We start from the raw sequence: 26,515 nt of genomic DNA, 5'->3' as shown, positions 1-26,515 counted from the left end.
TCACGTGACCGGGCGCCCTCTTTGTTGGGGGCAAGAAGACTTCCGGTCGGTGACGTCCTGCGCTCCTTTAGATAAAGTGGTGTTGTGGTGCCTCCCAGCGCTTGGAAGTTTAAGTGTTCCTGGAGGGTATTTTTACAGGAGGTCGGAACTGAATTCCAGACACTCTCCCGGACTGTCATCCACTCCTTTCTACGAAGCCAGGCAGAAGGTAACGCTTGAGGCCGAGAGGCCTGCACAGAGACGCTTAAACCGGAAGCACATTGCAAACGTTTCTCCTGCCCTCGCAAATGTCCTGTGGTAGGACTGATCCTAGAGAAGTCTGACCGAACGTGCTGGATGATTATTTAACAACCTCTTGTGTTCCACTGAGATGACTGGACTCAAAATCAAAACTCTGGTTCGCTTTGAACTCTGCCTGACCTTGGGGAACTAACTTCTCCCTTTGGGCTTCTGCTTCACCACCTGTGAAATGAGACCTAAGGTCTAGGGGACATTCTTTGAGGCAGTGGAAATGAGTTTTCCAAAGGTATTCGTGATCCAGAGAATTGGAGAATTGTAGCTTGTGTCGGACTAACTTGTTAGGAGGTCGTATTTTTCACAGAACATTTTTTAGTAAAATTCAGATTTTTTTGGGGGGGGATTTACATTCTAAAAATGGTGTTTGTACGTAATTCTGAGAACTGTCCTTTCTAAATGCACAATTCTATTTAGCTTATACATAATTTAAAAGAATTCAAAGCAGAAGAGTTTTTGATGGAGCAAATGACCATTTTAAGTCTTTCCCCCCCTCTCACAGGCACTATTCAGGCCCTGTATTCCCACCCTCCCACCCCGCGCCAATTATTTCATATAAGATGGTATCTCTCTATCCATTGTGTTTGCCTTCGTTTTCATAAAAACTAAAATCAGCTTTAGGATGATGAAAATAAACAGCCCAGATACCATCTACATTGATTTTTTTGGGTGTGTCCTAATGAAGTATTAATGCTCCTTATTATCTGAGCTTATTATATTGACCCAGGAATGGAAATAATACCACTTTTGAGAGCTGCTAGTGTTGAAAAATTAACAGTAATGTTAGCACCATTGTAATCAAACTGACAAAAGGAACTTTTAAATGCATCACTACATCTAATTGCGAAGGTTCATCACAGACTTACTAGCCATGACGCGGACATTCCTGGACCAATTCTGATTTGTTTTCCAAAGTTCTTTTCTTCAACTTGACTTTCCAGGTCCACTGTGCACCCAAAGCCGTGCCAAGAAGTAGAAAACAATACTGGTCTAAGCCCTCAAGTTTTCGTCCAACGAGGGATCAAGAAACTATTACTGGAATTAGCACAGCGGTGAGTTTGAGAAAGAATTAGAGGGGTGCCTGGGTGGCTCAGTCGGTTAAGCGTCCGACTTCGGCTCAGGTCATGATCTCACGGTCTGTGAGTTTGAGCCCCGCGTCGGGCTCTGTGCTGACAGCTCAGAGCCTGGAGCCTGCTTCCGATTCTGTGTCTCCCTCTCTCTCTGCCCCTCCCCTGTTCATGCTCTGTCTCTCTCTGTCTCAAAAATAAATAAACGTTAAAAAAAATTTTTTTAAAAGAGAAAGAGTAGATTCTGGACCCACTGGTGGAAGGGAGGGAGGCAGAAAACACAGAAAGGAGTTCAGGGTGTTTTTCTGAGGCAATGCACTGAAGTAGAGAACACGGGCAGCACTGAAGAGGTTTAGGGGAGAAGACAGACTTGGTTTTCGCTTTCAGAACGAGGTATGAAAGACGCTGATTTAGAAAAGCTTGATCTGCAGATCTGGGATTCAAAGGAGAGGTCTGTACCGCAGGCTCTTACCCTTCTGGCAAAGCGTGATCACCGACCCCTTAGAGAACAGAATGAAAATGGTTTCTTTTTTCCCCCAAGAAAAATGGACACTCGTACATTCGAGATTTTGTATACCTTCTGAGGGGATTCACATGTCTTCCCAATGACACCCCTTCAGATAAAGAACCTCCAGTGTAGAAGGCCAGCGCCCTGGGGGCACAGACTTCTGGGCCAATGAGAGAAGGTGGGCAGGTGCAGCTGGAGTGTGGTCAGGAAAGCAGTGTCACTCTTGGCCCTAAGTCTGGGCCTGACCTCCTCGTGTCCCTGTGCCGGTCGTCCTCTCGCTGTGTCCCTCCCCACAGGGTGAGGCTCACCCAAATCCTGGGCAACTCCTGGTAGCCAAAGCTCTAGGTCCTGGGACCCTGGGATTGCACTGAGGCGGCTTTGAGGTCCCGCGTGGCCTCTTCCCCAGGTTGTCCTTTGAGGGCGGATCCCTCTGTCTACGGGGTAGCTCTTTGGTGGTGGCTGGGCAGGTAGAGGGGCTTGAATAGCTGGCAGGGGTGTCCGCACACTTGGAGAGAGGTGGCGCCCAAGTGCCGCACAGAACGAAGTCTACATGGGAGGAGAAGCAGGGTTTACAGGGCTGGGCCCACTTCTCAAGATGCCATGTTTCTGCGGGAAACTCTGAGGAGACTGGTAGCTTGATCTCTAAACTTTAAAACTTCACACACAGGATCTCTGTGTTCTCGCCCCAGTGTAAGGGGTGGGCCTGTAAGAAAAAGATGGCACAGGATGCCAAGGGAGCAGTTTTAAGAAGGGAAATGGCAAACATCAATGTGATACAGCAGGGGTTCTCAACATCTGGTCCCCGGAGCAGCAGCTTCAGCAGCACCGGGGAACCTGTGAGAAATCACATGTTCACCCTCCACGCCAGACCTACTGAATCAGAAACCCTGAGGGTGGGACCCACCGTTCTGTGTCCGGTCTCATGTGGCCACTGCGTCTTTCTATAGCAGTGGTTCTAAAACTTTAGAGGGCACCAGAATCATGGGTGAGCCTCTAAAACATATCACAAAACAAGAAAGGGAAAAGCAGAGGGAGAAGTTAGCGGGCTCCAGCCTCCTCCCCCAGAATGCCATTGGGCCCTATGGCTCAGTACCTCCCTCATCACCCCTGCCGGAGGTGCGCATTCTCTGTGTCCACTCACCCCGTCTTCCAGATCGTCTCTCACATCTCCGGAGCCCACCCCCTCTTCTCCATCTTCACTTCTGTGACCCTCCCTGACCCCTGGTCACCTCTCTGTTTTTTACTTCTAACTAGTCCCTATCTGATCTCACTCACCTCCAATCCATTTCCCTTATTGCTCCCAATTACAACATCATCTTGGCCTGGATGTTCCCTGAACAAAATTCATCAACAGCTCCTCAGTTCCTGTAATTCCAAACTTCTTGCCATTCAAGGACTTGACTTACAGACCTGAGTCCTGCCTACTTTTCCACTAACCTCAGCTCTTTTCTTTCTCCAAGGAATCAGTCTTTCTTCCAGCCACGCTGACCTGCAACTTCCTCTTCCTAAATATTCCAGGCTCTGGCATGCCTCAGAGCCTTTGTACATGCAGACCTCTCTGCTTCCAAAGCCTCAAACACTGAATCAGCTCCTACTTATCCAACCAACCTCAATGCAGGCATCACCTCCTTTGGGAATCTTAGCCCTTTGGACTAAGCATTGCTACTCAGTGCTTCCAAGAACTCAGGAATAGGAGGGTACATAGAACTTTCCACACTGCATCCTAATCGTGGACCTCTTATGCTTCTTCTCACCATGATGTCAGCATCTGGAGACAAGGGAACTGTGTCTTGTTCATCTTTCTATCTCTTCTCTGTCTTCCCTCCTGCTGCTGGTGGCCGGCACACAATAAATGTTACAGAAAGAAAAAAAAAAAAATCGAGTGGAGTATTTGCTCCTTAACCAATCATTTAGCATTTGAGGGCGAGTGTCTTCCTCTGGAAAGTGCTGATATTGGCAGAATGTGGAATAGAGGCTATTTTAGGAAGGATCAAATGAGGATTTCCAGTACATTTTCACATACTGGTTATCAGCCATAATCACTTACTGCTGATAACATGATGTTGGACAGAGATGTGGCCCATATTCTAGGAATTTACACTCCAAGTTGGGAGATGTGACATATGTATAAAATATAAATGACATAAGGTGACGACCAACGAGCACCAATCTTGCTGGACAGGAGGGAACAGACAGATGGGGTCAAAACATTAAAAGGAGCAGATCAAACAAATCATGTGGAAGATGAACAGGTCAAGAGCGATATTCTATGGGCAGTGAGTTTGTGAGCAGGTGCGGGAAGCAGGTAGATGTAACGAGGAAAGGAGTGGCCTAGTGCTTAGACTCAAGTGAATTAAGACTGCATGGTTTTTAACCTCCTGCCCCATGCTAACTGTGCAACCTCGGGTAAATTACTTAACCTCACAGTGCCCCCACTTACTCATGTGCCAAACAGGGATACTGACAGTTATTTCATAGGGCATTGTGAAGATTAATGACAAAAGCTTGAAAACACATAGTGTGCCCAGCATATGTAAACATAAATGTGTATTAACCTCAGGGTGCCTGGGTGGCTCAATCAGTTAAGCATCTGACTCTTGGTTTCAGTGCAGGTATGAGTTCGAGCCCTCCGTTGCTTGGGATTCTCTCTCTTTCTCTCTCTCTGCCCCTCCCCCTGCTCTCTCTCTCTCTCTCTCTCTCTCTCTCTCAAAATAAATAAATAAACTTTAAAAAATTAAATAAAAGTGTATTAACTTCTATTCTTGCTACTTTTCTAAATGCTGCTTAGGGACAGTAAGCTAAAAGACAGGTGCTCAGGAACTGAATATACCAGAAAGTGGAGAAGCCTGGCCAAAGATCATGACACTCCCAGACTGTGGGAGTTCAAGGGAAGAGGCCAGTGGGAAAGACATTATGAAGGAAACCCTCTCTGCTTTGGTAACTGGCCAAAGAAAGTTACTTTTTGCAGGAAAAGGAGAGGACGATGGCCAGATTGGCATCACTTGGGCACCTGGCAGAATTATGGGAAGGGACTGGAGTGCCCAGGAGGAGGTTGCCGTGGACAGTGGGGAGATGGCGAGCTCAGTCTGAGCCAATGGTGTAGATTTCAGCAGGTGCCTTTGACCCTGTGACCGAAGCCAGTGGGACATGCAAGGCTTCATGTAGGTCTGGGGTGTGGTTTAGTGAGTACACATGAGTTCTCCAAAACAGAGATGGTAAAAGCACAATATCCTCGAGTATGTCTACCTGGTTATGCACCAGACCATTAAATCACCTCCTCCATCCTGAGGCCTGGCAGGCAGTGCTCTTCAAAATCAGAAAATCAGACCTTCTAACTGGGAGTGATAGTCCGTTTCTAAAGCCCCTCCAGCACCATTTCCCTCCTGCCGACGTCTGTTTACATCTGCCTTCGTATCTTCCTTGCTATACACGCAGAACTATCTAAGTCTTATCCCAAACTGGAATTTGTCTGGACAAAGATTCTGTACTAAGAAAAATGTGATCCTTGCTCAGAGGGAACCCTCTACTTAGAGAGAGAGGGAACCCCACCTCCTTGATTTTGTTAACAGGTTACTGTCTCTGTTATGCAAATAAATGTCTATTGCTTTTCAACCAACCTAGAGGTTACTTTAAACACTACTCAAACCAGCCTTGCTGGTTTTAATTAATTCATAAGATTGTTGAACACATTTTTTCCTTGATTTTGCTGGGTTTATAACCCAGCAAACAACAACAACAAAATATAATACATATATTTGTAAAATAAATTTTACCTGTAATTATGACTCCTTATATTTAAAAGCCAACATTGCTACATAAATCCATCAGCCTACTGAGAGAGTTTCTGAATACTTTTTGTTTTTTGTTTAAAAAAATTTTTTAAAATATTTATTTTGAGAGAGAGCGAGAGAGCAGGGGAGGGGCAGAGAGAGAGAGAAAGAACCTCAAACAGGCTCCATGCTGCCAGGGCAGAGCCCAGTGTGGGGCTTGAACTCATAAACCATGAGATGATGACCTAAGCTGAAATCAAGAGTCAGTCACTTAACTGACTGAGCCACCCAAGCGCCCCTGAATAAAAACTTTTTGTATTATATTTTGCATCTTTGCAATTACTTGGCCAGAACAAAATACCACTTAAATTACTCACCGATGACTAACATACTTATAACGAGAGTATGTAATGTTATCTCAGTAATTTTTAAAATGACGAATGATGTAAATCAAAGGATTCAACAGACTGTAAAATTATTTCTATGTTTTATTTGCTTTTCATAGCAAAGCAGTTTTGGTATCTTCCATTGTTCTACTAAGACATTTGAACATTGGTTCATATACTTGAGTCCTGTTACACTTAAAAGCTGCAACTGGCTGTTGTATCAGCTTTCCTCCATTGAATTAATGATGGCAAAATACATTTATTTCATTGAAAGCAATTCCAAGTCACCCCTTTCATTATGGGTCAAATGGAAGTGTTAGCCAGTCTTCACAAGTATCTTGATTTTATGACACACACAATACATTTTAGGTTCATATTAGATAATCTTCTCAAAGTTAATTTTTTCATTTTTTAGAAAATAATGGACTTTATTTTTTTAGAACAGGTTTAGGATTACAGAAAAATTGAGTGCAAAGAAAAAAGTTCCCATAAAGCCCCTTCCACACACAATTTCTCCTATTATTAACATCTTGCACTAGTATGGGACAGTTGTTACAACTGATAAGCCAATATTGGTACATTGTTTTTTTAAATTTTTTATGTTTATTTTTGAGAGAGACAGAGACAGAGCGCAAGTGGGGGAGGGACAGAGAGAGAGAGGGAGACACAGAATCTGAAGCAGGCTCCAGGCTCTCAGCTGTCAGCTCAGAGCCTGATGTAGGGCTTGAACCCATGAACCGTGAGATCATGACCTGAGCCGAAGTCGGACACTCAACCGACTGAGCCACCCAGGTGCCCCAATACATTATTTTAAACTGAAGTCCACAGTTTACATTAGGGTTAACTTTTATGTCATACAATGGATTTTGACAAATTTATCCACCATCACGGTATCATGCAGAATAGTTTAACTGCCCTAAAAATCCTGTGTGCTCTCACCTATTCATCCCTTCCTCCACCTAATCCCTGGTAACCAGTAATTTTGTCTCCATAGTTCTAACTTTTCTAGAGTATCATGCAGTTCAAATCATATAGCATGTAGGCTTTTCAGACTGGCTTCTTTCATTTAGCAATATGCATTTCAAGTTCCTCCGTGTCTTTTTGCAGTTTGATAACTTAGTTCTTTTTAGTGCTGAATCATAGTCCATTGTATGGATGTACCATACATATTTATGCATTTATCTATTGATGAAAATCTTGGTTGCTTCCAAGTTTGGGCAATTACAAATAAAGCTATCATAAACATTCATGCACAGGTTTTGTGTGGACATAAGTTTTCAATTCATTTGGGTAGATACCAAGGATTGTACACTTTGTTTTGCAAGAAACCGCCCAGCTGCCTTCCCAAAGTACCATTCTGCATTTCCACCACCAATGAATGAGAGTTCCTGTTATTCCACATCTTCTCCAGCATTTGGTATTGTCAGTGTTTTGGATTTTAGCCATTTTAATAAGTGTGTGGTAGTGTCTTACTGTTTAAATTTGCAATTCCCTAATGACATGTTGAGCATCTTTTAACGTGTTTATTTACCAACTGTACATCTTCTTTGAGGAGGTATCTGTTATCTTTTGCCCATTTTTAAATTTAGTTGCTTTCTTATTGTTAAGTTTTAAAAATTCTTTGTATATTTTGGTATCAGTCATTTTTCAGATATGTTTTGTAAAGATTTACTTCCAGTCTGTGGCTTGAGTTAATTTTTGTGAAAGGTCTAAGGTCTGTGTCTAGATTCATTTTGTTGCATGTGGATGTCCACTTTTTGTTCCAGCATCACTTGTTAAAAATACTATCCTTTCTCCATTGAATTGCCTTTTTTTCTTTATCAAAGACCAGTTGACTATCTGGGTCTATTTCTGGGCTGTCTATTCTGCTCCATTGATATAATTGTTTATTCTTTCACCAATACCACAATCTTGATTCCTGTAGCTTGAGAGTAAGTCTTAAAGTGGGTAATAACTGTCCTCCAACTTTGTTCTTCTTCAGTATTATGTTGGCTATTCTGGGCCTCTTGTGTCTCTATATAGACTTTTAGAATCACTTTTTCAATAACCACAAGATAACTTTTTGGGATTTTAATTGGGATTGTATTGAATCTGTAGATTAAGTTGGGAGAAAATGACATCTTGACAATACATGAACATGATCTCTCCATTTATTTAGTTGATTTCTTTCATCAGATCTTATACATATTTTGTTAGATTTATACCTAAGTATTTAATTTTTTTGTACTAACATAAGTGTTATTTATGTTTTTAAAGTTCCAACTGCTCATTGCTGTTATACTGATATTGGTAATTTGTGTCTTCTGTTTTCTTAACTAGCTAGAGGCTTTTTGTTGATTTTGTTGATCATTTCAAAGAACCACCTTTCAGTTTCAGTTTCATTAATTTTCTCTGTTGATTTCCTGGTTTGAATTTCACTGATTTATGTTCTTATTTTTATTATTTATTTTCTTCTGCTTCTTTTGTGTTTAATTTACCATTCCTTTTCTAGTTTTTTACTGTGGAAGCTTTGATTACTGATTTTAGATCTTTCATTCAATGCTGTACACTTCCTGCTAAGCATGGCTTTCACTTCATTCCACAAACTTTGTGTTATATTTTCATTTCATTTAAAGTGTATTTAAAGCTCTCTTGAGTATTCCTTGGCCCACGTAGTATTTACAAGTGTGTTTAATCTCCAAATATTCTTTGAGGGTTTCTAGTTATCTTTCTGTTTTTGATTTCCAGTTTAATTTCATTGTAGTATGACAGCATACTGTGTATACTTGTTGTTTTCAATTTGTTAAGCTGTGTTTTATGGCTCAGAATGTGGTCTATCATGGTGAATGTTCTCCATGAACTTGAGAAAAATGCATATTCTGCAGTGGGTCTATTAATTGCTGATGGACAGATTTTGAATTCTTTAACTATTCATCTATTTTTTTCCTTGCACTTCTATCACTTTTTGCCTTATGTATTATGGTGCTCTGTTGTTAGGTGCATATATGTTAAGGATTGTTATGTTTCTTAGAGAATTGACCTCGTTATCATTTTGTAATGTCCCTTTTTAACCCTGACAACTCTCCTTGCTTTGAAGTCTTCTTTAAATTAACAGTTATCCCACTTTCTTTTAATTAGTGTTAGCATACTATTTCTTTCTCCCTCTCTTTGTTTTTAATCTATATGTGTCTTTATATTTAAAGTGGGTTTCTTATAGACAGCATATAGGTGAATCTTGTTTTTGTTTTTGTTTTTTTTAATCCACTCTGACAATTTCTGTCTTTTCATTGGTATTTTTAGAGTATATATTAGAGGATGTCTAAAGTGAGTATTGCTATAACTGGATTAATATCTACCATATTTGTTACTGTTTTCTATTCTTACCATTGTTTTTTGTTTCTTCTATTGTCTTTCACTCTATTTCTGGATTTTCTGCTTTTAACTTAACATTTTATGTTATTCCATTTCTCTCCTTTCTTAGTGTATCAATTATACTTCTTTAATATTTTTTTTTCAGTGGTTGCACTGGAGTTTGCAATGTACATTACTAATCCAAGTGCGCTTTCATGGAACACTGTACCACTTCATGGGGAGTGGAAATACTTTGTAACAGAGTATCCCACTTCCCCTGCTCCCATCCCTTATAACATTGCTGTTATTCATTTCATTGATCCATTAGCTATAATCACTGAATACACGTGGCTACTTTTATTTTGAACAAACTGTTAATCTGTTAGATCAATTAAGAATACAGGAAACAAAAGATTTTATCTTCATTTATTGTTTCTCTAATGATTGTCCTTTCTTTACATAGACCTCAGTTTCTGACCCATGTGACTTTCATTTTCTCTGCAGAACTTTTAACATTTCTTATGAAGCAGAAATTGGCAACAAATTCCATAAACTTTTGTCTATTACGAAAGTCTATTTCTCCTTCACTTTTGAAGAAAATTTCCATGGACACAGAACTATATGTTGGTGGGTATTCTCTCTCAACATTCGAAATATTTCACTCCTTTCTTCCTGCTTGCATGGCTTCTAAAGGTCTGATATATTTCTTATCCTAGTTCCTCTACAGATAAGATTTTCTTTCTTTCTGGCTTCTTTCAAGATTTTCTCTTTGCCTTTGATTTTCTATAATTTGAATATGGTATACCTAGGTGAAGATTTTTTTCTGGCATTTAACCTGCTTGATGATCTCCGATCTTCATGATCTGTAATTTTGTGTCTGTCATTAATTCTTCAAAATTCTCAGCCATAATTACTTCACCCAGCTTCTTTCTTTTCATTCTGATATTCTCATTGCACATATATTACATTTAAAATTTTTCCCCCACAATTCTCAGATATTCTGTTGTTTTGCATTCTTTTTTCTCTTTGCATTTCAGTTTTGAAAGTTTCTGTTGACATTGCTTCAAGTACACAGGTTTTTTTTTCCTCAGCCATGTTCAGTCTATTGATGAGCCCATCAAAGGAATTCTTCATTTCTGTTACAGTTTCTTTGATTTCTAGTATTTCCACTTGATTTTTTCTTAGGGTTTCCATCTCTCTGCTTATAGTACCCCTCTGTTCCTACATGTTGTCACTCTTTTCATTAGAGCCTTTAGGGTAGTAATCATAGTTGTTTTCAATTTCCAATCTTATAATCATCCTATGAGTCTGGTTCTGATGCTTGTTCCATCTTTTCAAACTGTGTTTTGTTTTTTAGTATGGAGTATAATTTCTTGTTGAAAAATGGAAGTGATGTAGCAAGTAAAAGGAACTGAGGTAAGTGAGTCTATAGTGTGAGGTTTTATGTTTACCTGGCTAAGAGCTGGACTGTGTTTACTGCCTGCTGCAGCTGTAGATGTCACAGGCTGAAATTTCCTCTGCTGTCCTTGTTTTGTCTCCTTTGTTGTCTTCGGATTTCCCTATATACTTTTTCTTAAGTAAAGCCAAATATGAGTTCTTCCAGTTGTAATCTCATTATTATGCAGGCACCTTGTTGATGTGGTAAGGTATGTGTGGGGGAGAAGAGTTCCGCAGTCCTGTGATAAGGTTTCGGTCTTTTACTGAGCTCTGCCTCTAGGGGGTGACCTTTACAAGTGCTTCTCGGACTTTTTTCTCCTCTTTAGGTGAGAGGAGTAAAAGTAGAGGGGGCTGGAGTTGGGTATTTCCTTTCCCCCAGGTCAGTGAGGCTCTGATAATATCCCAGCAAGGTTAGACTCTGGTAAAACAGTTTCCCCTGAGGGAAGGCCTTCCTAAGAAGAAAAGAGAGCGCGGTGTATTTCAAAATGGCTACTTTCCCCCTCCTCCTGCTAAAAAGCAGGGGAGAATTTTCAGAAATATTCACTATGAGGAGCTCCTAGGGCTCCTGGAGCTAAAACTCGCACGAGTGTGGGGGCCTCTTAAGAATGGACTCCTGCTAGCGTTTTTAATTCTCAAGTTTGTCCACACCAAGCCTTTGGCAATTCTTCAATTACAGTTTAAGTTCTCCTACTCAGATGCTGACTCTTATTGTGCTTTCTGCTCCTGAGACCCTGATCTGGTAAAATCTGAGACTCTTTGTACCTGACTGTCTCTCTAATTTCTGGGCAGTGGTTTGCCCTGTGACTTCAGTTCTCTGAGGGATTTAAAGAGAGTTGATGATTTTGAGTTTGTCTAGTCTTTTTCTTGTTACAAGGATGGAAGTGATGACTTTTAAGCTCCTTATAGGCCAGACTAGATCAAAATGTCTTTAAAATACAATATTTGAAGGATCAATATTATGAAATTAGTTAGGTATAAAATTTTCATTGGCTTGTTCCTATCTCTTTCCAGTTCCCATTTTTCTATTGCTCCCAGTCAGCCACACTTTGAGAACACAGTAGAGCTGGCCCCAGAAGAGGGGCCAACATTCTGATGAGGTGTCATTACCTGGTGACATGGAACCAGGCCTCTGAAGAGACTAATTATTTAGAGAAGGCATGAACAGAGTTTACAAACTGTTTACCAAACTGTTTGATTCCCTCAGTAGAGGAGCTTTAATTTAAGGTGACTTTTTGAATTAGCCTTTTGTAATCCTTTTAATTATCCAGCAGACAATTTGATCACAGGTTTAATAAGCCCACTCACACTGTTACTTCAGGGTTGGGATCAGCTTAATATGTTTACTTGAACAACATAAAAGGATAGTCTCTTAAATTAAACGTGAAACCATTTGGGTTGCTTTTCTATTTAAGATACTGTTGAAATCTATTTCCTTTAAAATAGTAAGGAAAAAAGTTTAAACTAGAAACGATAAATAAGAAATTAAAAATGAGAATTTCATGGTTATTTTAGAAACGTCTTTAAGAAGCATTCTCTGTGGACTGACATGGGGGAATCTCAGTTATTAGTGAATCTGTGCAGTGTGGTCTCTTGGCATGAAGACAGAATTAGCAGTTTTGATTCCTGGTTTAAAAAACACAGATGTACACACACACACACACACACACACACACACATACACACATGTACGTGTGTGTGTGTGTGTGTGTATTAAATCAAGTTTGCCTAATTTTCTTCTAAACGTTCTAGGATATAGACACACAAGGACACTGTTTACTTTTATGACTGGCCCAGTATTAGCTAATCTCAGTAAACCGTAGATTTACAAAATATGGCAAATCTCTATTTTTTCACCTCCTTAGCAAGAATAATTTTTAATTCAAACAACAAATACTAGCCTCTAGTAAAGGGATTTGTATATATTCATAGACTTAGCAAAACAGATATGAATAAGTATTAAGCCTCTATGAAGCTGAATATGGAAAATACAGCCTATGAAATTGGCCAATCATATATGAACGATGTGAAAGATACAAAAGCAAAATTGTAGTTTACAATACCTATTTCTGTGATAATGAGTATACAGCTTGATCCGGGAAAATCAAAAGACAGCTGTTCTATTTTAGAAATTAATAAACTACTGCACAAATCCATATACCTGCAGCACAATGAAACCAGTGAACCTGATGTATGTACCTCACATATACCGATACATTGTCACTTGTCTGGATGATCCAGTAAGAGCCCACAGTGCTCATATGAAAAGAGCCATATCACCTTTGGTACAATTACCGTGGCTGCAATAAAATTACAACATACACACAACCCCATATAAATGTGTCTTAAATCAAGAAAAATAACAATTTATTTTTAAAAACCTCCAAAGATGACTTTTCTTGATTAAATCTGTAGCCACTTCATTTTTCCTGCCTCCTTAAAAGGTTCTCAATGTTCATCTGTGAGGCCTCTTCCATTGGTTATATTTACCCTGTCCCATGATGTCACACACTTATTAACTGCATGAACGGTTCGGTTCACATACATGGAACCCCCTCAAAAATAAAGAATCTATCACAAGAGTGGCACGTTAAGGATTGTAAGGAAATCCACAAAAAAATGTCCTACTTAGGGCATATTGATTTTCTTCCTCCTAAAATAAGCATAATGAGGCAAAATGTCTGAGTGAAAACAAATAACACAGAAGCACAATTCTTGGAGGAAAAAATCTGATATTTACCAACAGTCTGGGGGAAGTGGGGTATGAACACTTAAATGATGCAGTCCATAACATGGATCTGTAGCGTGTCTATGTCAGGCAGAACTTCTCCACATTTGGGGCACGAATGAATTGGAATATTCCGCTGTTGCTGCTGCCTCCAGTTGGTATCCTCATCTCCTGAGAACAAGCATTGAATGAAACGCTATTCCATTTCTTCCATGTTGCAAGTGGCTTTGTTTGTTTGATTTTAATAACAGACAATAAATTTTAACATCCATTAAACTTGGCAACTGGTACCCAATGGGGAGGGAATACAGGTTTTTTGGGGGGGTCTTTAACTTAAGAAATCTACACACACACAGAAAATGTGCCCACATAGTACCTGCTATCCTACTGCTGTAGGTTTTGGGCTCTAGTCCAGGTTTTTAGTATGTGATAATACGTGGTTTCAGTTCTAGGTACAGAACAAGACAAGTTCTAATACAAACAGGAATATTTGAGAGAAGAAACAAGATACATAAGGATATGAGCTCAAGAGGAGAGAAGGTGGAGAAAATAACGAGTGGCACACAGAGAGGTTTCCTAGAACACTATGAACCCCCTCAGAAGCAGAGATAATAACCATGTTCATTCCGCCCATGCATCTGAGGACCTGGGAGGTGGAAGAGAGGGGTACAGAGATGAAGGGGACTTCAAGAGAGAAAAGCGACAGTGGGTGTGTGTGAGGGAAGGGCCACCCTGTGCCACGTGAGGCAGGTTAGCGGGAGGATGGGAAAGGCACCAGGCTCAGACTGCTCTGTGCAGAAAGGCCGCCTCATGAGACCCACAGCACCTGGGAGGAGTTTTACGGATATGTAAGGGCTGCCCAGGCAAAGTGAGTGGGGAGAAAGAAGGGAAGTATGCATTGTGTCATTCCGTCCAATTTTAGAGCTGGCCCAAGGTTCAAGTCTAAATTAAAGAATGCTTGAAATAAGCCTTGACTCTAAGAAGGTCCCACATGCAAACTAATCGATGTTGGAAATGACTTTTGGCTACCAGGGCATCTCCTTGATCTGACCTTTCTGGACCAGTGCAAACCATTCTGGTGTCAGAACTTGCAGTCGGCGCCCAGTGTTTGCTTTGGAGGCTGGTCATGGAGGTAACCTTTAACCTTCAATTCAATTCAATTCAATTCAATTCAATTCAATTCAATTCAATTCAATTATTTGAATTGAATAATGGAGACTATGGTAGACAGTCTGTGTTCAGTGAACTTCAGAAACACCATTGCACAGAAATACTGATCACAAGCTGTGATTTCTAGAAGCATGGATCTTTCTAGTGATCTCATGGTCCTAGATCAGGAGTCAGTAAACTTTTTGTGTGGGCTGCAGTTTGCTAAACCCTGCTCTGGAGGGCAATAGGCCACTTATCGGGGACTGTTGATTCTTCATTTTAAACTTTATTTCATCCATCTTTGCCTTTCCTTTCGTCCTGGTCTAGGTCTCGAGACTCAGACTTGAGCCGTCGTATGAGGTGGTTAACGGGTTCCCTCTACCTTCCTGCTCTTTGCTATAAAATAAACTTTGTTTTTCATTGTTAACCCATCACACTCCTTTGTCTTTGACCTTTTATTCTCGTACCGTACTGACTGAAATCCTAGCTTTAAGGTCAAGCTTAAAGTCGGGCCTTTTCAAGGGCTTTCTCGCCTGCCCTGGCCCTCAGGGATCATCCTTCCCTCTGACCTTAAGTAGCATCATCTCTATTACTTAAATCGTATCTTGTTTTATGCGTCCATCTTCTTATGCACACATCCTGTGTCTCCAACCAGACCATGAGCTGCTTCAGACCTGACCATGCCTGTACCTACTTCTTCCCTCGTGCTCAGCTGAGTGTCCCAGACCGGGGCAGATGCTTTGCGGCCACGGATGACCACAATGATGAAAGAGAGTGAACAGGAGCTACTGTCTAAGGCAGCTTTGTTACGAAGCTAAAAAACTAAGATAAAAATCTGAAGACAGTCTGTGGAATATTACTTTGTAGAAGACAAGAAGCTTAGTAGAAAAATCATGAATAAACATGTACTTTGCGATGAGTTTTGGACTGTAAGTCAAAGAATGTCTGTTTTTGTTATTTTTTTAACATAAACAGGCATTTGCCTTATTTAATTATGACCAAGGAAAACCTTCCTCTAAGAAATCCAGACGCAAGAGACTGTCCTTTTGGACCCAAGACAATGTCGCACTTTTGATATCAGAGGTAGATGGGTGTTCCCGGGATATTTAAATCAGGTTAGAGAAAACGTCTGGTGGTGCTCAAGTGTAGACGCAGGTTTGACAGAAGAACACAGCTTTACCCTACAACGCTCAACATGCCTGAGGCTAGTGTTCATGTCGGTCTATGTGCTACCTCTACGTATGCCCCATGAATGTGGTTGATTTTTAACCTGAGTTACTACCTCTAACATTACTTAAAAAAAATTTTTTTTAACATTTATTTATTATTGAGAGACAGAGAGAGACAGAGCATGAGCAGGGGAGGGGCCGAGAGACGGGGAGACACAGAATCCGAAGCAGGCTCCAGGCTGGGAGCTGTCAGCACAGAGCCCGACGCGGGGCTCAAATTCACAAACCACGAGATCGTGACCTGAGCCGAAGTCGGAGGCTTAACTGACAGAGCCACCCAGGTGCCCCTAACATTACTTTAACTTATTTTTTTCCTATGAAACAACTTTGGTGGGGGGACAGGGGAAGAAGGAAGGTGAAAGGGATACTCAGAGAAATTTCCCCAAGATTGAACAGGTGACGATACGTCCTGCTTGCTTTCTTGCTGCTGCTGACACTGTGACGTTTCAGTAATCGGTTGGTATATGGAAGGGACTCAGACTGGTCCACCATTAAAAAAATGTTAAAAAGCCAGTTTTATGTGAAATTTGGGATGGCATCCTAAACCCAGATTCTTTTTAGTGGCAGCTCTGTCAGTCTTCAATCCTTTGAATTCTTTTTTTTTCTTATCTAGACTCCGGGATAATACTTCCCTTTCAGTGATGTACTACAACACAGGGATTTATTATACATTACAAAACATTACTACAGTGTATTAAAACCATGTAATAAACACAGCACTGTTAGTAAGTGTCAAGACTGATTTCACTCAGGCAACTAAAATCTGGATGTGGCACATAATTAGATGACAACTTATTACATGCGGTAGCGTGTAGTGGTTAAGAGTCAGATAATCTTGGGTTTTCCGTGTCCAGTTCAGCCCCTAACTAACCTTGTGATCCTGGGTTGTTTAACCTTGTCTTCTGGAGAACTGTGAAAATATATAACTCATGAAATTTTGTGAGGATCACAAGAAATAACGTGTATGAAGTGATCAGGACAGTGTCTATGCACAGTAAACTCAGTAAATGCTAACATTATTATGTGCATAACACCAAGTAATGGGTGAAGATTCAAGTTCTGGGACAGCGTATTTAATACAACGCCTAGATGCATATTTAGAACACATCGATAATTATAATATAACATAGCAGATGAGTCCTATAAGAGGAACAGAGTACTTTGGAAATTCAGGAGGGAGAGGTTACATTTTGCTAGAATTACAGGGACAGTATTTGAAATGGGTTTTACAGATGGGGTAGGGGTTCAGTGGAAAGAGACAGGAGGGGGACAGGGACGTGTGTGAGGGAAGGATGCCACATAAGGAAGTATATGCGGGTATGCAAGCCTATGACGAGTTCAAGGAACAGGGAGCGATTCTGTTGGCTAACAGCTGAGGGAATTCGAGGGGGAGAAGGTTAAAAGTTAGGCTATGCCAGGCCTTAACTGCCAGCACGAAGAGAGTCTGGTGTCTGGAGTCAGTCTGTAATGGATGGAGAATTAGGGTACTGTGAAAATAAGACTGCGGGGTGCTACATTTTTCACAGTCTGATCTGAAATTCATTTTGTAGAATGTAGTGAAATTGTCTTCAGGCATTCTCTTCATAGAATAGTTATCCCCTGGAGCCCTGGAAACCAACAATCACACGGGACTCACCTCTCTGAGCGAGGTAGGCCTGCTGGTCAGGGTCACTTGTTCTTGCCCCATGACGGCTCTGCATCTCCATCAAGGACTGCCTACTGGGATGAAAAGCGACACTATAGTGATGTTTTAAAGCCCTGAAATATGACAACATTAAGCAGACATTCAAGAGCAATATGGGGGGGGGGGGGGAGAGCTGAAAAAAAATGCAAGTTTCATAAAAACCAGAACTTAAGGGTTAACCTGAGTTTGAAATATTATTGGTAGTAGCACAGTGTAGTAAAAGAAAATAACAATTAAGATAAAAAAATCAGTAAATAACCAAACTGTCTCTGGATAAGGAAATGGATTAGAAAAAAGGGGCGTATTTCTAAAAGAAGACACTATAGGGCAATTCAAGAGAATGAAATAAATCTGCACACACATACACACACACACACCCAGAGTCCAAAATCACAGTGTTCCATAAAACTAGCTGCAGAACGAGACCTAGTGATATTTTTTCTTTTTAGAGAGAAAGAGAGAGAGAGAGCATGAGCGAGCGCAATAGGGCAGGGTAGACGCACAGCGAGAATCCCGGGTAGGCTCCATGCCTAGTGCGAGCCCAACATGGGGCTTGATCTCATAACCGTGAGATCATGACCTGAGCAGAAATCCAAGAGCTGGACGCTTAACGGACTGGCCACCCAGGCGCCCTGCAAACATATTACGGAATTGTTTAAAGTGTTCAGAATATTGACCCCTGACAGCGGCAGGCTAGAACCTGGGAACACACAAGGCCTGAAAGCAAAGAACACCTCAGGTTCCCGCAAGACGCCACCAGGCCTTGTTGTAAGTCAGGCTGAGTGTCGGGGAAGCAACCAAGTGAAGTGAGCCCAGAGTACTTCCTGCAGCTCGACTGAAGAAGCACCTCTGACCACCGCCTGCCCTCCACCTGCGCCCCGGGCTCCGGGTGTGTGGCCTGAGCCCTCCCTCCCCTCACCTGCCTCCATCTTCAAAAACGTTATTCTCTTTCAGCAGAATTGCCAGCTGCAAAGCCAGCTGCTCCTTTTCTTCGTGTATTTTCTCTCTTGCCGCTCTTTCAGCATGAAAGTCAGAACAGTAAACTTCCATCTGGAAGAAGGTAAAAGACACAGAAGTTACTGCCTGGATGGATTTGGATGCTCCACAGTCACCTGGGGACAGGGCGCGGAATGGGTGCTGCCTCCTGGGATGCACCTTGTAAGTCACAGGTGCATCTTCCTGCTAGAAACCAGGGTGGTGACCGTAACCTTCCAACCACCTTCTGACAGAAGACAAGCTGCGCGTGTGTGCACTTTAGACAATTAGAACTCGGCAATGACACCAAGGTAGGTGGTTTAAACACTGCACGTACCATTCATTCAGTAAAATTCTCTGATTTTTTTTTTAATTTTTTAAATGTTTACTTTTGAGAGAGAGAGAGAGAGAGAGAGAGAGAGAGAGAGAGAGAGAGTGAGTAGGGGAGGAGCAGAGACAGAGAGGGAGACACAGAATCCAAAGCAGGCTTTTAGGCTCTGAGCTGTCAGCCCACAGCCTGTACGGGGCTCGAACCCATGAACCACCAGATCTTGACCTAAGCTGAAGTCAGATGCTTAACCGACTGAGCCACCAGTTGCCCCAAAATTCTCTGATCTTTTGAAAAAAATAATATTCAGGGTTAGCTTAATATAGTACATGGTTTATTTACTCTGTCAGGTATGTTTATGAAGTCTTTCCTTAAGTTAAATTTTAAATAGTAATAGTAAATAGATGGTATTTATTGAGGCCAAACATGCACAAAGTCCTCTGTTGGGTGCCTACATTCCTATCTTATTGCACCTTATCAAAAATCCTGGGAACGTAGCCTTGCTATGCTCATTTTACATTTACAAATTTAATAGCTCTTAATCTTGGCAAGTGTCATACCAGCACTTGAACCGAGAATGAAGCCCAAACGCCGCTTCCCACGGTAGTAGTCAGCCTCCACGATGGCTCCAGTGACCCTCAACTGTTGGTATTCACACCCTTACGTGGTGCCCTCCCACAACGAACAGGGCCAACCCACGTAAGCACTAGGGTAGCGCAGAAAGGCGGTGCGTGGCTTCTGAGCCTAGGTCATGAAAGACACTGTGGCTTCCGCCTCATTCTCTCCGGGGTTACCTGCAGTGGGGGAAGCCAGCTCCCGTGTCACGGGGGTGCACAAGCCAGCCCGTGGAGAGGCCCGGGGGGTGAGGAACTGAGGCCTCTCGCCCACAGCCATGGGAGCGAGCGGGCTTGGAAACGGGTCTTCTAGTCGATCCTGAGTGCAGCCTCACGAGGGGCCCTGAGCCGGAATCACCCTGCTAACCTGTTCCTGGAGGCCCGACCCACAGAAATGCTGTGAGGTAACGAATGCCTGTCATTGTTTTAGCTGCTAAATCGGAGGGTAATTTCTTACCTAGAAACGTAAACATTATGCCACAGTAGCAATCTCTTCACTGTTACAAAGTTACAAAGTAAAAATGGGCTACTTAATAGAGAAATGCCCATTGCTCTAATAAAAGCAGGTTTTTTTCCCCTCACATTTTATGGTTTCACTGGACGGTCTGGTGCACTTTCCACACGTGATGTGCTTCAATAAAATTTAAACAAAATATGTCGGTGGAAAGAATATAAAATCCAAAAATATATCTGAAACACCATCGCCTTCCCATTTGAGACCGCAACCGGGGTTGGCGCCACTGAGCTCCGTCGCGACGCGGCTCACCTGAGCCCTCAGGACAGTCATGGTCTCCAGGTCCTCCTCCTGCTTCGCGATGGTCTGCTTCATCTCGTCCATCTGAAGCTGCTTGGAAGCCAGGGCCTTCTCTGCCAGCGCCAGTTTCTCACTTAGTTCTTGTAGTACCACCTTATCCACTTTTTCTGACTGCAAGAGACAAGTGTATTCTAGAATGGTTGTGACATAATCCAACCTGCTGTAGTAAAATATTAAAGGAAGTTTTGTCTGTTTTTAAATGACAGGCTCTGAACTGTTCTGTTCATTGGCAACGGTAACGTGCTCAGAAAGTTGTATTCATTTAACTCACAGCTTGCAAATGATAATTTCTTTTTTTTTTTTTTTTTTTTTTGAGAGAGACACACACACACATACACACAGTGTGAGCAGGGGAGGGGCAGAGAGAGAGAGACAGAATCCCAAGCACGGTCCACACTGTCAGCACAGAGCTTGATGTGGAGCTTGAACTCATGAACCGTGAGATCATGACCTGAGCCGAAATCAAGAGTCAGATGCTTAACCAGCTGAGCCACCAAGGCACCCCACAAATTATAATTTCGTAATTTAAAACAATGAAAAAACCCCCACTAAAATAAGGGAAATAATAACAAACCTTGATCTCAATGACGTTGTGACTCACTGCTACTGTTATTTTTCCCACTAATGTTACTCTTACTTGGTGAAGTCAGTGGAAAAGAAACGTGTTTAAGTTAAAAATTTATCCCATCACACCTGTCAGAATGGCCAGTATCAAAAAAGACAAGAGAGAACAAATGTTGGTGAGGATGTGGAGAAAGGGGAACCCTTGTGCACTGTTGGCGGAAACGTAAACTGGTGCAGCCACTTTGGAAAACCGTAGGGAGTTTCCTCAAAAAATTAAAAATAGAACTACCGTATGATTCAGCAATTCCACTTCTGTGTATATATCCAAAGAAAATGAAAATACTAATTCAAAAAGATATATCCACTCCTATGTTTACTACAGCATTATTTACAGTAGCCAAGATACGGAAGCAACCCAAGGGTCCATCAAAGAAGTGATGTGTATATATGTGTATGCACAATGAAGTATTAGTCAGCCATAAAAAGACTGAAATGTTGCCATTTGTGACAATATGGATGGACCAAGAGGGTATTCTGCTAAGTGAAGTAAGTCAGAGAAACAAATACCATATGATTTCACTTACATGTGGCATCTAAAAAACAAAACAAATGCACAAACAAAACAGAAACAAACTCATAAATACAGAGAACAAACTGGTGGTTGCCAGAGGAGAGAGAGATAGGGGGATGGGCGAGATAGGTGAAGGGGGTCAAGAGGTACAAACTTCTAGTTATAAAATATAAGCCAAGGGAAAGCACAGTACAGGGAAGGGGATACAGTTGGGGTTAGAACAACACGGGGGTTAGAGGTACTTACTCCTGCATAGTCACAAATTTACACATAACTTTTGACTCCCCAGAAATTTAACTAGTAATAGTCTATGGTTGACTGGAAGCCTTACTGATAATTTAGTTGGTTAACACATACTTTGTGTGTTATATGAGTTATATGCTATATTCTGACAATAAAGTGAGCTAGAGAAAAGAAAATGTTATTAGGAAAGTCATAAAGAAAAAAATACATTTATAGTACTATACTTCAAAAAATCTGCATATTAGGGGGCACCTGGGTGGCTCAGTTGGTTGAGTGTCCAACTTCAGCTCAGGTCATGATCTCATGATTTGTGAGTCTGAGCCCCACATCGGGCTTGCTGCTGTCAGCACAGAGCCCGCTTTAGATCCTCTGTCCCTCTTTCTTTGTCCCTCCCCTGCTTGCGCTCTCTCAAAAATAAACATTTTTTTAAAAATTTAAAAAAGAAATAAAAAAGCTGCACATTAAGTGGACCTATGCAAACCCCTTTTGTTCAAGGGTCGACTGTACGGTCAATACTATCATAACGACTTTGTATGGTGACAGATGGTAACTACAATTATGAGCATTTCAAAATGTGTATAAATATCAAATCACTATGAAAACTGATCTGACATAATATTGCAACTATACTTTAGTTGCAATTAAAAATAAATACATAGGGGTACCTGGGTGGCTCAGTCAGCTAAGTGTTCGCTCTCGATTTCGGCTCAGGTCATGATCTCACGGTTCGTGAGTTTGAGCCCTACACTGGGCTCTGCACTGACAGCATGAAGCCTGCTTGGGATTCTGTCTCCTTCTTTCTCTGGCCCCCCACCGCTCACTATCTCTCTCTCAAAAAATAAATTAACAAACATTAAAAAATAAATAATCAAAAAAAATTTACTAAGTCTTAGGAACAATATTCTCTTAAGAAAAACGAAAAACAAAGAGTACATTTATAAGCATATAAACTCAAATTCAGAGCTTCCATGATCTTTACTTATTTATCCCAGCTTTCTTCAAGTAAAACTGACAAATAAAACTGTAAGATATTTAAGGTGAAGAATGTGGCAATTTGACAGGTGTATACAGCATGACAGGGTTCCCCCAACCAGGTTAATTAACATCCATCACCTCACATACCTACCCATGTTTAAACTGCCATATCATGGTGGTATTATACTAATGGAAGTCACGGTCTGGTGAGTCCAGGGTCCAAGGTCACTGACAGTAGCAAGCTAGCCCCATGATATCTCAACGGACACGACCCCTCCAGGGGCAGCCAGTGGTCTCACCGCGCCCTGCTCACGTGGGAGCCCATGCTGGTAGCTGTCCTACAGACCCACCTGCTGTTAGAAATCCTAAAAACTTACTCCCCGACTGTAGGACTCAGCACCATCCCTACACGCGAAGCACGTTACACATAGGTAGAACACCGGAACTCACACGCACTCGGACACGAGAAATCAATGATAAAATGAAGGGCACCCTTTGAAACCAGACTTAGTTAAGGATTGACAACTACTTTACGTATAAAAATGTTTAACGGTTTCTTTTTATTATGAGGCTACGGAAGTAATTTTCTCCTATGAGTACCTCTTTCCTTTTTAGCTCCTCGATCGTTTTCAATGAATTATTGTATTCTTGAAGAAGCTTGTTATGTGTCACCTGGAGAGTGGCTACCTTGGACCTATTGAAAAAGACAGTAAGAAATGGAATCTTGGGGGAGATATCATAAGAACTTAGTCTTGCTTTCCAACCCCCTTCTGAACACTCAACTAGCAAATTCTTCTCTCCTACCTTTGCCATCCCACCACCTGCTAGCATTTTCTTACTCTCAAAGAAAACAATCTTTACAAAAAAAAAAAAATCAAGATTGATTACAAGTCACGTTAATAATTCTGTTATAATAAAACAAATGTTATCTCCTCAGGAAAATCTCCTGTGCTCCTTGAGATACATAAAAGAGAAAATCTTTTAATGTATTCTCAAGTCCTATTTCCAATCTGATAAAAGTGCTCTCCTATTTTCTTCCAGCAAGTAGTCATTTGGCCGTGGCTACTCACTTTTCATCTTCAGTCTTAGCTTGCTCCATTTTGATTTCTGATCGCATGCTTTCCACTTGTAGTTCCAACTTTTTGTTGTTATAAACAAGCTCCTGCTTTTCATTCAGCTCTGATGGGGTTGCAGAATTCTTCCTTTCAAGGGCCTGACACCTAAGAAAGATCGATATTTCATGAGGATGAATGACGCTCCTTCATTTCTCAGTGGCTCTTAAATCCCAAGACTCTGTAGCAAATACAAAGAAATTTAGGATTGCATTTTTCAAGGAGTATTTAGCAATGCAAACTAAAATATTTTATCCTCCTTGCTTCTTTACTAGAAACAGGCAGTATTTCTAAACCCTCATGACTAAACATTAAAAAAATACAGATCTTTTCTTGGAAAATAAATTTACATATTTCAGAATCCGTATGCCTAATGTAAAAAAGTACAGATCTAAGACCACACAAGCCTTACGCAGTCATGTAAAAACTGCCTTATGTAGTCATGTAAAAACATATTTTTGTTCTTCAGACACAGACCAAAATAGTAATTGGCTAAAGGTCCTTTTCACATACTGATCCATGGATATTGTCAATATTTTAAAAAGTTATGAGTTCTGTTAAGCACAAAGAATATGACTTCTGACAAAGTTTGTTTTTTTTTTTAGTGTTTATTTTTGAGACAGAGAGAGACAGAGCATGAGTGGGGGAGGGGCAGACACAGAATCAGAAGCAGGCTCCAGGCTCTGAGCTGTGAGCACAGAGCCTGACATGGGGCTTGAACTCATGAACCGTGAGGTCATGACCTGAGCTGAATTTGGATGCTTAATTGACTGAGCCACCCAGGGGCCCCATGACAAAGATTTAATAAGGGAAAAGAAAATATCCTAAGCCCTCTTAAAGATCAGAAAGAGAATTTCAGTATAATAATAGTAAATATGAAACTACGGTGGCCACATGCAAGGCATTAACGCCAAGCGTGTCAAACATCTCAACACGTTACGAAGTAGGGATAATGACACACATTTTACAAATGATAAAACTAGGGCTCAGAGAGGTTAAATAACCAACTTGCCCAAGCTAATACCACAAATGAATTGTAGATCCACATTTCAACGAGGTCAGTTTGTCCAAAGTCCCTAGCTTTCGCTACCATGCTGTGCCAGATTACCAGAATACTGTTTAGCCTTGGTAAATTTAACTCCCAGGCAACATACGCTCCTACACCGTGCCGGGAATATGCTTGCCAGCCAATCCCAAAGAACCACATAAACTTCGCTCTTCTAAATTCTGGGTAACTCGTTACATCAAGAAAAACAAGCACATGCAAAGTTCTCAGTGTAAACAGTAGCCTTCATAACTGATTGAAAATGATTTTCTTTTCCTCAATAAATCTCATTCCAGTTCTTTTTGCGCTTTGCAGCTTTCGTTTATGCGTCTTTGTATCAACGCTGTTGACTCAGGAAGGTCACAGGACATCTGGCTTACTGCTTTTTTACAGGTCCTCACAGAGGCTAGTGCATTTCACTGACACCCGCAAACAGCTGAACCAGATTTCCCCGGCCCCCCACCCCCCGCATTTTCGTACACGTATTTCACGTGAACCTGTGCATTCACCTCAACATTCGTGTTTTCCAAATTCAGATTTTAATTAGGTTTCTATTTTTCTTTCGGTAACACAGTAGCGAAACCATGTTTTTACATGGTATTTTGTCAAAATGTACACTTTCCGAAGAAGAAGAAAAAATTCATCCCTCACTCTTACTTCTCTTGAAGTCTCTTCTTCATTAGCTCAGCTTCGCTGAGTTTTGTATGAGCCTCTTGAAGCTCCTTAAATAGGGTGGTCACCTGAAGGTTCAACGTCTCCACTTCGCTTCCAACCTGTCACACAGAAAATCCCAAGCACGCACATGCAATTCACATCAGAGATCAAATGAACCTCTTTGTGAGAAAACAGTGTGAACCATTAGTGTCCAACTAAGACTGATGGGTGAATTGATTAAACTTTGGACAATGAACACCCCAAATACTGTACATGAAAAGAAACGTTTTAGATACAACTCTGTCACCTGATATGTCTGTATTTACTAGTTATATATAACAGTTTATATTTCACAATGTGTAATTTATATGTATAATCACTAATAAATATAAATAGATAAATATAAATAAATATAACATATATGTATACACAAAATGCTCTTTTTCTTACATAAATGATCAATTCGGATGCAGTTGTGATAATGACTTTATCATAGTTTTTTTTCTTATAGAAATGGGTGGAGTTTATTTAAATGGAAGAAAAACGTCTCCTCTTTGATACTTGGCAACCCAAGAACCTCCCTTCTTAAGACTTGTAGGGGCCAAAATTCACACAAACATTCCCAGATGTTAAGGTTTTGACTTTTAAATAGAGAGAGGCTGCAGGCATTTTAGGTTTTGCTAATTTCTGCTCGTCCTTTATCATAACTAAGTTAATACTGATCACGGTCCAGGGGATCACAGAACATAGTGGTGTCAGAGCACAATCTAATTTATCCAGACAGCAACCCATGCCCATCCATATTCCCTGGCTGATTTATGTCTCCAGTTTACTCCACTTTTTTCACTGAACCGCCTTTTTCCCGGCAGTTCTGGCAGAATTGCTGGCAATGAGTTTTATGTTGCCTTGGAAGTCTCGGTACTTCTCTATTACTAACAAATGGTTTTGGTCAACCAAGTACGATTACGCCCAGGCTGCCTCTTCGTCTCTGTGTTTTAAGTGGTCGTCAGTCTCTTGAAGTAGGAGACTCAGCCCCGGCCA

The 26,515-nt window shown here is 41.1% G+C and overlaps 1 protein-coding gene and 1 long non-coding RNA gene across 5 annotated transcripts in view; one reads left to right on the top strand and one right to left on the bottom strand.

Annotated features, from left to right (window-relative positions):
- The first annotated feature begins 34 nt into the window (after positions 1-34).
- On the top strand, positions 35-15,970 carry LOC122240220. The gene is made up of 3 exons (XR_006219616.1): positions 35-208; positions 1,236-1,346; positions 15,322-15,970. It is a non-coding gene; the product is annotated as an uncharacterized LOC122240220 (long non-coding RNA).
- Positions 13,502-26,515, bottom strand: part of OPTN (optineurin) — a 38,897-nt gene continuing 25,883 nt past the window's right edge. For 2 of the 4 annotated variants that reach the window (XM_042991066.1, XM_007081220.3), the window contains exons 8-14: positions 25,478-25,593; positions 23,734-23,883; positions 23,264-23,357; positions 20,263-20,421; positions 18,499-18,629; positions 17,532-17,614; positions 13,502-13,688 (exon numbers count right to left, since the gene is read on the bottom strand). In XM_042991066.1, the coding sequence (XP_042847000.1) occupies positions 13,561-13,688; positions 17,532-17,614; positions 18,499-18,629; positions 20,263-20,421; positions 23,264-23,357; positions 23,734-23,883; positions 25,478-25,593 (861 nt within the window). In that variant the 3' untranslated portion in view covers positions 13,502-13,560. Of the gene's footprint in view, positions 13,689-16,746; positions 16,806-17,531; positions 17,615-18,498; positions 18,630-20,262; positions 20,422-23,263; positions 23,358-23,733; positions 23,884-25,477; positions 25,594-26,515 lie in introns of those variants that run through there. The other 2 variants (XM_042991067.1, XM_042991068.1) reach the window with 2 other exon arrangements.

This window comes from Panthera tigris, chromosome B4 (assembly GCF_018350195.1).
Source record: "Panthera tigris isolate Pti1 chromosome B4, P.tigris_Pti1_mat1.1, whole genome shotgun sequence".
In the NCBI taxonomy this organism is placed as follows: Eukaryota; Metazoa; Chordata; class Mammalia; order Carnivora; family Felidae; genus Panthera; species Panthera tigris.
Note: the sequence above shows the minus strand (reverse complement) of the source record. Positions and strands in the feature narration are given on the sequence as shown.